The sequence below is a fragment of the Melospiza melodia genome, chromosome 4, assembly GCF_035770615.1.
Source record: "Melospiza melodia melodia isolate bMelMel2 chromosome 4, bMelMel2.pri, whole genome shotgun sequence".
NCBI lineage: Eukaryota > Metazoa > Chordata > Aves > Passeriformes > Passerellidae > Melospiza > Melospiza melodia.
In genome coordinates this window covers 50,258,562-50,270,362 of record NC_086197.1, presented here as the reverse complement: position 1 = coordinate 50,270,362, position 11,801 = coordinate 50,258,562, and the positions used below count along the sequence as shown (strand labels likewise).

The 11,801-nt window shown below is 40.3% G+C and overlaps 1 protein-coding gene across 2 annotated transcripts in view; it reads right to left on the bottom strand.

Annotated features, from left to right (window-relative positions):
- Positions 1–5,620: 5,620 nt before the first annotated feature.
- Positions 5,621–11,801, bottom strand: part of TXNRD1 (thioredoxin reductase 1) — a 55,335-nt gene continuing 49,154 nt past the window's right edge. For both annotated transcript variants that reach the window (XM_063154330.1, XM_063154331.1), the window contains exons 13-14: positions 10,825–10,959; positions 5,621–7,693 (exon numbers count right to left, since the gene is read on the bottom strand). In XM_063154330.1, coding sequence (XP_063010400.1) covers positions 7,631–7,693; positions 10,825–10,959 — 198 coding nt within the window. In that variant the 3' untranslated portion in view covers positions 5,621–7,630. The remainder of the gene's footprint in view (positions 7,694–10,824; positions 10,960–11,801) is intronic.

Below are 11,801 nucleotides of genomic sequence, written 5' to 3'. Positions count from 1 at the left end.
AATTTATATTAATGGGATTAAGTAACTGATTTTGGATATGTCTCATCTCCATTCAAAGCACAGAAATCCTCCTCCATAGAAATATGTATAATTTGTCACAGTCCAGAGCAGTCAGTTCTGTCAAGTCTTCATGTTCCCTAGAGTTGGATTTGGCTCTTCATGATTTTAGCCATTAAAAAGGCAGTTTTTCATCTTAAGTGGTAGTGACGGCTTCTGGTTTTGTTTGTTTTTCTGGGTTTATCCTCTCTCAGGAAGGAAGGGGAGAAGATCTGAGAACAAAATCCACCAAACTGAAAAACAGATGAATGCAGGGCCAGCTGGGGAGAGGTCCCTTCTCCAGAGAACTATGTAAGCAGTGAACTCAGAAGGTTACTGAGCTTGCAGTCTCCAGTACAAATCACCCTTCATAAACAATTATTGTAATTCTTCTGTATCCACAGGGTTTGGTGTCATCAACCAGGGCAGACACATGGGGGACTCCACAGCAGCTGTGCATGAGAAAATTCACATACAGGACCAGTGTTAACAACTCTCTCAACTGAAGTATCTTAGATAGGATAATGCCATTTTTACATACCAGAGACATTGATTCAGCTCATGGCACCACTGGAGGAGAGCTGAATGTTCTTCAAACAGCAGTATGAACACATCTTGCAATAACTGCACAGTGCTAGAACCACTCCAAAATGGAGACAAAACACCTTCATGTAAACTGCAGGTCTAACCACTTCACTAAAAAATGATTAGTTAAAGGTTATATAAGAAAACCCATAATGAATATATAGTGATGTTTCCTGTAGGATTCCTGCCCAAGCTTCCACTGCTTCCTCCACCATAAACTACAGTCAGATTTCGCTAACCCCCACTCTGTATGCATACAATTAATCTCTTTTTCAACATAGGTGTATTTTTAGAATATAACATACCATGACAGTAACTTACACTTAGCTATGTGTAATGCAGAAAACCTCAGCCTTCCTTGACTGCTTCAGCCATAGCTGTTTTATGTGAGAAATGGTGAATCCTTGTTCCTTGTTTGCCTTCTAAAAGCATGCTGAGAGAACCCCACAAGACAAGTCTAAACCAATAAAAAAGTGATAAAGAAACAAAGGGAGAAGAAAGACAGGCAGATTAAGGCAAAAGTAAATATGTATCAACTCAGAGTGTTAAAACTCTACAGCATTTAAATAGGTGTTGGTACCATGCCCCTTTTTCTAAGAAAATCAGTAACACCTCACATTTCCTGAGTGCATCGCTTTTCTTCTGTCTTATTTATAGGAGGCAGCATGTCTAAATAAGGTACTACTTTGAGGTGCTTTATGGCAACTTTCTCACTGGTTTTATTTTCAGGCTGCTTTGATTTCCACCATGACTTCACCTGTAAAGGTACTTCACAGTGTACACAGCGTGTTCATGTATACATCCTCAGACTAGTCAAGAGTCTTGCTAACTCTTGCTTTCACACACATTTTTCATTTTTAACTTCCTAAATTGAAAGGCACCCATAACACACCCATACACCCCAACATAATTCCCATCGAGTGTCCCAGTCTAAAAACTGTGCTTTAATTTGCCTCAGGCATTAAAAAGAGCCCAAGAGCTGTCTGAGCACTGAGGTGTGGCTCCCATACATTTTCCATTGTTTTCTTTTAACATTGTACCTCTGTCAGACTCATTAAAATAACACATTCAAAGGGGTTAGCAGCATCACTGCTTTGCTTCCTCTTCTGGCCCTGCAGTAAGAGCTGCTCAGAGTGTTCATGGGAGGGGGGGGGGGTGATCTGCAGAAATAGCCTTGACATGCTGCCTTCACCTATCCCAGCCCTGTGATGAGTTCTGCTCATCAAATGTCCTCCAGAAATAACCCACAAGTCTATTGTTGAAGCCCTCAGGGAGACTACTCACCTCAGACATGAGGACCTTCCTACCTTCCCTGGATTGTAGCTGACCCTCCTCCAAGAAATCACTGCTCCAAGAAAAAGCAAACACCTCCACAATCAGGATTACCTACCCAACTTCAGCTACCAAAAAGAAACCTGGAGGACTTAAGCTTTAAATGTGCAATAAGTAGCCCTTTTGGCATGCCATGTTTGAGTGACCAGTGCAACTTCAACAGTTTAATGTGAGTGTAAGCCATTAATTTAGCATGGTTATTTTTAGCAGCTGTAGAGGTAAGGAAACAATGGTGCTTGCAGAGCCAAGAAAAACATAAATAAGGGTAGTGTGGACTCTCTGTATCCTCTCTTGTACTGGCACCATGGTGCTGACCTGCCATGCTCTCTTCCATGCACAGCTCCATTGTGGCCCCCCACGCCCCAGAGGAAGTTAAAACAAGTCATGAGCTTTTATTTTCAGATACACTTGTGGTATTGGGTCTACGGGACACCTCACATCATGCAGTTTCTCTCTGTATTGTCCCTCCCTTCCATGATGTAGCAACCTCAAAGTGTCACCCAAGAGAAAATATGGATGCAAAGAGTGTGGAATGAGTTGCCCCATTCCACAGTTCATGTATATGTATCTGTATATACATATAGATATATGTAATTGTGCAGAAGCTCCAGAGTGAAACCCAAAAGCGAGTCACCACTTTTGCCTACCTGGCATACATACACTTCTCATCGTGGTGGTCAATTTACACTGACATTAAGAGGAGAAGAAGATCTTCAGGCTAAATGTGTTACCATTTATTTTTGAAAGCAGGTGAAAAGGGCAGAGCTTAATTTATTCTTTGCCCAACCTACGATAAACCCTATTTTTATGGAAAGAATCACTTGATGAGACAAGTATATACAGAGGAAGGAAGGATCTGGGATTTAGTGGCAGATTTGTCACTATAGGCCTATGCTAGCTTCTGTTGAAGTCTAGAGAAGGGCTCATGATGGCCACTTGCAGCAGGGAATGGGCTCACTCAAGGAGTGTGGTCACATCACGGCCTTCTTGGCAGAAAAACATCCCTTGTTGGCACCTGATGGTCAGCCAACTTTACGGGGTAGGTCAGGAGTCACTGGTAGTGCTGGGCAGGGTCAGTCCAGAGGTGTGCAAGGGGAAAGGAAAGCCTGCCCTCTCTGTCCTGATATACACCCCACTTGGTGCCAACATTTTTTATGATGTTAAGATGCAGAAGTGCACTGGGAGAACTCCCTCAGACAAGTCTGTGATTAGGAAGATTTCTAGCTTCTAGAAAAGAGACATAAAAAGAACAATTGAATGAAAAAGATATCATATGTGTAAAGTCAAATTCTGCACAACAGAATTTGTCAAGAGCGTTTGGCAAATAAAAGGAAAACAAACATATTTAGATCTGCAAGCTCCCACAGGACCCTGTAGGATGGGCCCAGCTGAAGGACAGCCCCTCACTGCAGAGGCCCTCCTGCGTTTCCCAAGCTCCATGGAATCTTGGGAGCGCTCTCAGCCATACCACCACCACCCCCACTCCCATCCCAAGCCCTCTGATACCCATCACAGCATGTGACTTGCTCTGTGTCTTTGCCTTTCCACACTGGCCACCCTTCCTGATGAATGCCAAAGCCCTTGCTCTACTCCCACCCCCCACCAGCCGCACCCAAACCAAAACCCCAGAGGCACAAATGGTCGCCTCCAGGATGGAAATATTTCAGGAGCATTTTGCCATTTTGTGCATAAAGAAGGGAGAACAGTGGTGTGGCAGATCCCCTGGTGCCTTCTTTCTAGGTTTTTTCTTTGTACTTTTCAGGTTTAATTTCTCTCTGGAGGCCAAGCAGGCCTTGGCAAGAACAGTCTCACATCATCCCCCACTGAAGACAACTGAGCAATCAAAAAAGCTGATCATCAAAGAGAAAGAGCTTCTGAAACGTCACTTGTGATGTTACGTTTTAGTTAAATGGTATGCTCTGTCTCACCCCTCGAAAATGTACAGTTTGTTCCAAGCCTGTGATCCTCCTCTGATCTGTAATCCCATTGGCCCAAGTCTTATTCCGTGCCCACTTTGAATCTCCCTGTTAAGCTGTTCGAGGGAGCCCTCTTAGCCCGTTGCTCTCTCTTGGCCCCTTTTCTCCCTAGGCTCTCCATCTCTCCCCCTTTCCCCCTTAGAAACCATGCTGCTCCCAGGGGTGAGACTCCCAATATACTCTCACCTAGTTAGCACCCTCAGAAGCTGCCTGGAGTCTCCTTGCCTGCCTGCTGCTATCAGGGAATTTACAGCTTAGGTGGCCCACCAGGGACTCCCTGGGGAGCCTCCCCCCAAATGAACGGCAACAGTCACTCTCGGCAGGGCTGACAGTTTCCACAAACATTTATACCCTATTTTGACCTGAAAGGTGTCTATTAAGTCTTGTGTAAAAGACTCAGCCATATGGTTCCTTCTGGCACAGCCAGAGGCAAGATCAGTAACAGGCTTTATGAGTGCAAGGTCATCCCACACGGCACAGCAAGACCCTGTCATGAAATCTCCAGCATTCACGGCATGTCCAGAAAATCCACCGTGTCTGGCACAGGTCCTGCCCAGCCTACAGCTCCACAGCAAGGGAGCCTTTTGCACTGGGGTTCTGGACAGGCAGCAGGGCTCAAAGGAGGGAAAGTGGGATGCAAGTTGGAATACAAAACTTACAGAAAAGTTGGGATTGCTCAGATGACTGACACCAAGGGGAGAGGGGTAAAAAAGAAAAAAATCTGTGAGCTGTCAGTGAAACTCTATTAAATTCCCTATTCAAATCTGTGAAATTTCCTGTCAACATTTGTATCTATAGTATCTGAGGATGATTTCAACCCTCATGTAAGAGCATCCAAAAATGTTAATTACAAATCAATACAATCAGAACATAAATACTGATTATCTTAGTGAATTTTCTAGTATGTGCTTCCAAAGCATGCATTACCCCAAGCATGCTTAATTTGATAAAAAACACCGAATGCTTAGCTTTGGCATTTAATAAATCCTTATGTGATAATATATTATTATATAATAATAATTATATAATATATTATATACTGTATCATCATGCACAGATTACATAAATACACACCTGAAAATGTCTTCCTTATGGAGGATTAATGGAAAAAACTCTACCAAAAAAAGTCTCACAATTTTAAATTTTAAGTAAAAATAGAAGTAATTAAGCCCAGTGTAGAAACATGCATCATAAATGATGACACAACCCAAGAATAGATATGTGTAGGTCTAGCCTTGCAAAGCCAAGCTCATACATATCTTTATTCCCTCCAGGAAATAAAGGATCCTGATCCCCAGAACCTCTCTTAGACACCTGCCTGAAAATGCTGATATCCATGTGCTTAAATATGAGCAGCTATACTGCCCAGCAGCTCAGGAACCGGCACTCCTGGTTTTCAGAAGTGACATGGATGGCAGCTGGTGCAAATAGTGTAAGATTTGTTTCCTAATTATCTTTTATTTTTAAGTATGTCCTTCTGAAATATTTAACATGCAAAACAAATGTTCATGAAACAGCCCCAAACCCCGTTTTTAAGAGAAATATCTACCCTCAAAGTGCAAAAGACAAAGGCAAATCAAGCTGGGTTTATCACAGTGCCCTCTTCTGGCCCTTAAAAAAACAGTCGCCTTGCTGTCACCGGGTCTCTGCTTGGAATAGGCATCACAAGGAGCATCTGATTGTGCAAATGGATTTATTTATTAAACTGGCCAGAAAAATACCGTCACAGACCCTTCCAAATACCATACAAAACACGTTTAAAAATTCTTCAGTTATGTACGGGTTTATAAAAATAACTAACAACACTATTTTAGAAATCTCAGTAGAAATACAAGAATTTGTTACCAGGTAGGAATTTAGGCATGAGGCATTCTGCCCACATGGCTGGGGAATTCACCCCCTGTTCACACTGCACTACTGAACTCCCAAGAACCATTTAATAAAAGTAATGCAAATCTTTCTGCTAAAAGAGAGGGAAATGGAAAAACAGATCAAAAAACCACATTCATCTCCATTACAAAGAACCACTTTTGCCATTTCTTGACAAGTAAATATGCAGCTTATCCAACACAGGAGGGATATTCAAGAATCTGGTATTTTCACTGAAACCTCTGTTTTAAAACTATTGTTTTCTTAATTAAATATAAAACATAGCACATACTGAACTAAATAGAACTTTTAGACCCTATTTATACATAACAGATTTTTCACTACTGGTTTTTGAAGTTTGGCTGGAGGGTTTGTTTGGATAGCTGTTTTGGGGGGGTATTGTTTGGTTGCATAATTTTTTTTATCCTAAAGGTTCACTAATCTCCAGGAAATCTCAATACTTCTGTGTTCAAAGTGGCCATTTGAGACCTGAAACAGTGCAGCTTATGACAGCTCACCTGGAAAGAAAGAAATTTACTCAAATTTAATGAAGTTGCACAAAGTTCTTGGAAGGACAGTTCATTCAACATTGGAATTCTGTCAGCTCCAAATCAGATTCATTATAATCACATAAGCTTGAGAAAGAGCTAAAATCATCACATCTGCATTATATGCATGATTTCAGGGAAGAAACACAGCAACTTTCTGTTTCAAAAGGCCTTCATAAATTATTTTCCTTTCTCATTGAGAAGAATGTTTTCACAAATAAGGCTCTCTAAATGAAAAGTCACAACATAGTCAGTTTGAAATACAAGAAATATGTTATTTTAAGTGGTACTTATTACAGGGACCTGTTGAAGGTCTCCATGGTGAGAGAAAGACGAGAATCTTGTTTCTTGATCAGAAGGCTGGATTTATTGATATATGATATATAATACATTATGACTATACTAAATAGAATAAAGAGAGAAGTTGCAGATGCTTGCCAGGCCAAGAATAGAAAGAAAGAACCTATAACAAAGTTGTGTCCAGGGACTCTGTCCCTAGCTTGCACTTGTGATTGGCCCTTAATTATAAACATAGAAACATGAGCCAATCAAGGTGCATCCCACTGCATGCCACAGCAGCTGACAGCAATTGTTTATATTCTCTTTCTGGGGGCCCTCAGCTTCCCAGAAAATGCAGAAATCTGAAAGAAAGGATTTCTGTGAAAAAATGTCTGCAACAGGTACTAAACTTTTTTCCAAGGCTATTTTCTTCCTCACGATCAAACAAGTAGAACTTGCCCTCTATAGGCACGTGAGCTGGTAAAATGTATGCTCATGAGGAGACCTTGCATTTGTGTGTCATGATCCAGAACAAAGGAGCTGTTTTATCTGATACAACTACCTGAACTTCGGAGGAATTTTTCTGTGGTGGGAGGTTCTTTGTTCTGGAAAGAACTAGAAAGGAATGTTCATGAAAGAAACTAGAGAGGAATAAAGCCAAACCAAAACAGTTGTTTTCCAGCTGTGCTAGCAGTTCTTCCATCACTGCCCACCAGACAATGCAGGCTTCAGGGTATGACTTCATGAAGGCATTTATTAAATGCCCTGCTAATCAGCAACTCAGCAGTCCAGATTCCCATTGTATTGCTAATTGCCAGCCAGGCACCACAAGTAACCAACTCCCACAGAGCTCTTCTCACTAAGATGATGGAATGTCCAGGTTAAGCTCTACACATTTCTGCAGGTGTCCAAGGGCAACTTCTCCCAAAATCTTCTGAATTGCAGGAGTCAGACACTGTGATGAAAGTCAGTCTCTGGCAATAGCAATTATGGGGGAATTTAACCTCAGCATCCACTCACAGTGGTGTTTTCACCAGAACGCTTAGTCACAGACAGGGTGGTGAATACCTTGAGACAAAGAAGAAAGAAGATTCTCAGCACAGTTAAATTTACATTTTTTCCTGGAAGATTAAAATGGGCATGATGCTCAAAATCGGAGCCAATTCTTAAAGTAAGAAAATAATGAAAGTCCTACTTTTAAAATCCTTGTCATTAAACAGCACACACAAATTACTTCTGTTCTCTTCATTTAACTTATGTTCTTCCTTTTACAGTGGAAAAGAAAGAATTAAGGAAGTCACATGGCTTTATACCACTTCTCATCTTAATGCTCCCAAGTTTTTACAGTGGGAACAAGCTCAGCAATAATAGACTCCAGTACACCTAATGAATAAGTGTCTTTATGGCTCAAAGAAAACTTCTTTGTTGGGGAAAGTGAAGTTAACTCAAGGCCTGGGCATTTGGAGAGAATTTTGCCTTTGTGCCTTTCTAGCCATTATAAAAACATGGAAGTGATTGCTGATAAAGACATTATGTCTGCAATCTGTGTCCTCTTGACAACAGTTATGGGAACACTGAGTAAAACTAGTTTGAAAAATACCAGTCTTTACTGCTTTCAAGTCACATTAAAAAAATATTATTCCTAAATAATTATTGTAAAAATAACAGATTAGAATTTGGGAAGGAAAATTAATTATACAACATTTGCTTAATACTGGTACTTTACTATGCAAATAATTGCATTGTTTTGCATACATACAATATAGAAAGGAAAAACAGAAATCAAAACCACTGTTATCTAAATGTTCCAGAGTTGCAATAATTAGTTATCATCAGAGCTATCTCTCAGGAAGAATAAACTTAGCACAGAACATAGTACATACACGTTTCAGCTATACAAATAACATTGAAGTATCTAAAGATAATGGGGATCAGAAAGACTTATATTTCTTCAAGTAGAAGTTTTGCTGCATTAGGACTGCTAGCAGGTCTTCAGAGGACAACATCAATAAATGATAAACCTCTTCCACTTTCTATAAGCACATAAAGCATTATCCACAAATCAGGAGGACAAATGCATGTCTAATGTATATGGCATAATAACAGTGACTAATCTAAAACATAGTGCATGTTTTGAGAGAGGGGTTTGTAGACTTCATTTCTGATCCACAGCCTGACAACATATGGGCGTCTTCATTTATTGTTATTTCATTTCAAAAGACCAAGATTAAAAAACACAAAATTTATCTGCTTTCCTCCTGGCCAGGCTGCAACCTCCAGGTGCGGGAGGGGAGCACACTGCTCCCTAGTAAGCCAGCTGGAGTAATTTGAAAATTGTTGGAAACAAGTATTTTAGATAGAATTTGTTTTTTACTTAAGGGAAGACAAAACCTTAGATCCAATGGCTGGAAAGCCATCATTAGCTACTCGGAAGAATCACCCCAGCTTTCAGGACACAATTTCTCTTCATCACAGATGATCAATAGTACCCCCCTGAATTTCAGGCAGCACAGTGCAGTTGAGGCTGAGATGTAATTCTCTGTAGGGCTGAGGTCCTACCAGTTCTGTGCTTGCAGTTATTTGCACTCAGCCTTGCAAGAAATTTCATTCTGAGCTCCTGTTTTCTGCTGAAGAAAATGCTGCTTCAAGAAGAGAAGGAAAATCTGGCTCTAATTCATAGACAGTGAAAATGGGACCCTCAGTCTTAAGGTTTTCTTCAAGTGGAATAAAACCATGTTTCACAAGAGACTCAGCAATTAATTAGTACTAGTGACAGTGAAGATGTCAGCACTTGACCCTGTAACACTGGTCCTTCCTGTTCAAATAGACTTCATTTTCTTTAACTTTTACAGGGATGTAACAAAGATAACGGTGATATTATCCATCATTCTATTAATCCAATATGCTCATTTCTCACAAATCCCAGTTTTCAAGTATTTTTCTAATCAAAGAGTGCCCTCTTGCACTTTGATTTTTATTTACTGCTCAAGAGATTAAATTAAGTAAAAGCATAAAAAACCCTTTTGAAGACTGTCACTAAAAATGATCAGTGTTTCCTGGAGTTTTTAAATAGCATATTTTTCCTGAGCCAATTTCTTCCTCCCCCATTCAAACAAATCTGATTATCTGAAATTACCTCCCTGAATTATGTCTAATCATCACTGTATTCAGTTTCTGTTTTAGCAGCTCAGATGTCCAGAATAAATTATGACTCTCATCCTCTCTTCACACTGCATATGCTAATACCCCACTTGAGTTCACAGGTTTGAATGCTGCCCTCAGAGATCCCCCTCCACAGGCCCCCTGGGAAGACAAGGACCTGCTAGCCCTCTTCAAGGGCCTCCAAGAATACCATTAAATGGTACTACAAAGAACAGAATATATTGTGGATGCTTTGTAGAGGATTTAGATTGCTAGCAGTCCATTAATGAAGTCCTTATTGTGTTGCTTTTACTAAACCATCTAGAAAGTAGGAAAGAAGAGAGATGGATGTCACTTCTGCAGAGGAGCATTCTGGTGCTCCCTTGTACTGCTTTACTTCTAACACAACCAGAAACTCTGTATGAAGATTTACACAGGTCATAAAAAAGCTTTCAGGGATCCTCAGCTAATATAAACTGGTCCTAATGCTACTAAAATCAATCTCTGATTTACATCTGGAAGGAGCTGTTCCACACCTGCTAGAGAAAATTGAGCTCTTCATTCAAGAGGAACAGCAAGATAAAAAGTAGAAATATTTGTGTGGCTTCCTTAATTGAAAGCCTACATGATAAAGAAGAGATCTTTAAGAGGAGGGAGTTTAATAGAAAAATTGTCATGTAACTGGTCCCCTTTCCCAGCACTAGTTTGTAAGCCCATTTTGGGTGCACTAATCTAGCTTTAGCAGAAATAGTATTTGAAGCCTTCATAATCTTGACTGGGATAAAAATTCTATACGTCCCAGTAGAGAGAGAACTGGATTAAGGGAAGGCATAAACTTTTCACAAATGAACACAATTTTTAAAAAACAATTTAAAAAATCCTAGACTAAGCCTAAGTGTTAGAATTTTAAACATAAAACCAGATAATTTCCTCTCCTTTCCTCCCCCCACCTTCCTGCAAATTTGGACCTCTTTAACAGAGCTCCGTTATTCAGATTTCTAACACCTTACCCCAGAATGCCATGAAAGCTGGGCTCTGAGGTGACTTTGTATACAAACCTCGGCACAGATAGGATGAATTCCTACGGTGCTGTCCAGCTGTTCTTTTGTCAACCCACATTTAATAGCAGCTGCAAACCCTTGGGTGACCTCTCCAGCATTTGGACCAAGGACATGGAAGCCAATGACTCTCTCCTAAAAGTCAAAGACAATCAAATGCAAGCACAATCATGAATTCAGTTCTCTTTAGACAACGTGTAAAGTTTTCTTATTCAGAGTATATAATTTATTCAGCTCACAAAATGTATCACAAATTAATGTAACCACTAAAATATTAATTATAATTAGCACCAACAGATGTGTGGCCACGTAATTTAGTTCTCTCTCTCCAAAGATTCAACTAGGAACTCAGGAGATTTTATTCAGGTGAGTTATTCCACTCATGCCAACAGAACATTTGCCTAACTAAAGGTGAGCACCCTGCATTAAGGTTTCCAGTATGAGGGCCTGCGGTAGGTGGCTACAGGGTCTGTATCTGTTGAAGAATTTTCAGTTTGATAGTTGTTCACAGAAAAGGACCACAAGCTGAAGTTGTGGCCAACCAGACATGGCAAGAAGTCTATTCTAACTGAACTGTCAATGACTCTTGTGGCAGTGTTGGCTTTCAGTGGGAGATACTACACTTAGAGACTGGCAAAAAACCCATCCAGTTACAAGGAAGGTACCATTCACATTCTTCCTCTCTATACTCCTGTTCAATTGCAGAACACATTACACTGCACATACACCCTCAGAAAACATCCAGCAGAACAAGCTGTACTGACTTGATCTGCGTTTCTTAATGAGAGAAACATGAAAATTTAGCACATCACTTGCTGTGAACTTTAGTGGCCTTCGAGAAATTCATCAGTTTTTGGTGAGCATAGATATAGCTCAGTTGAGTATCAAAAGTTATCTGCTCTTCCTGCTAAATATCACATATATTGGGTATAGTGAATACTACTGAAAGGTTATTATTCTTTCAGTAAATCTGAGCA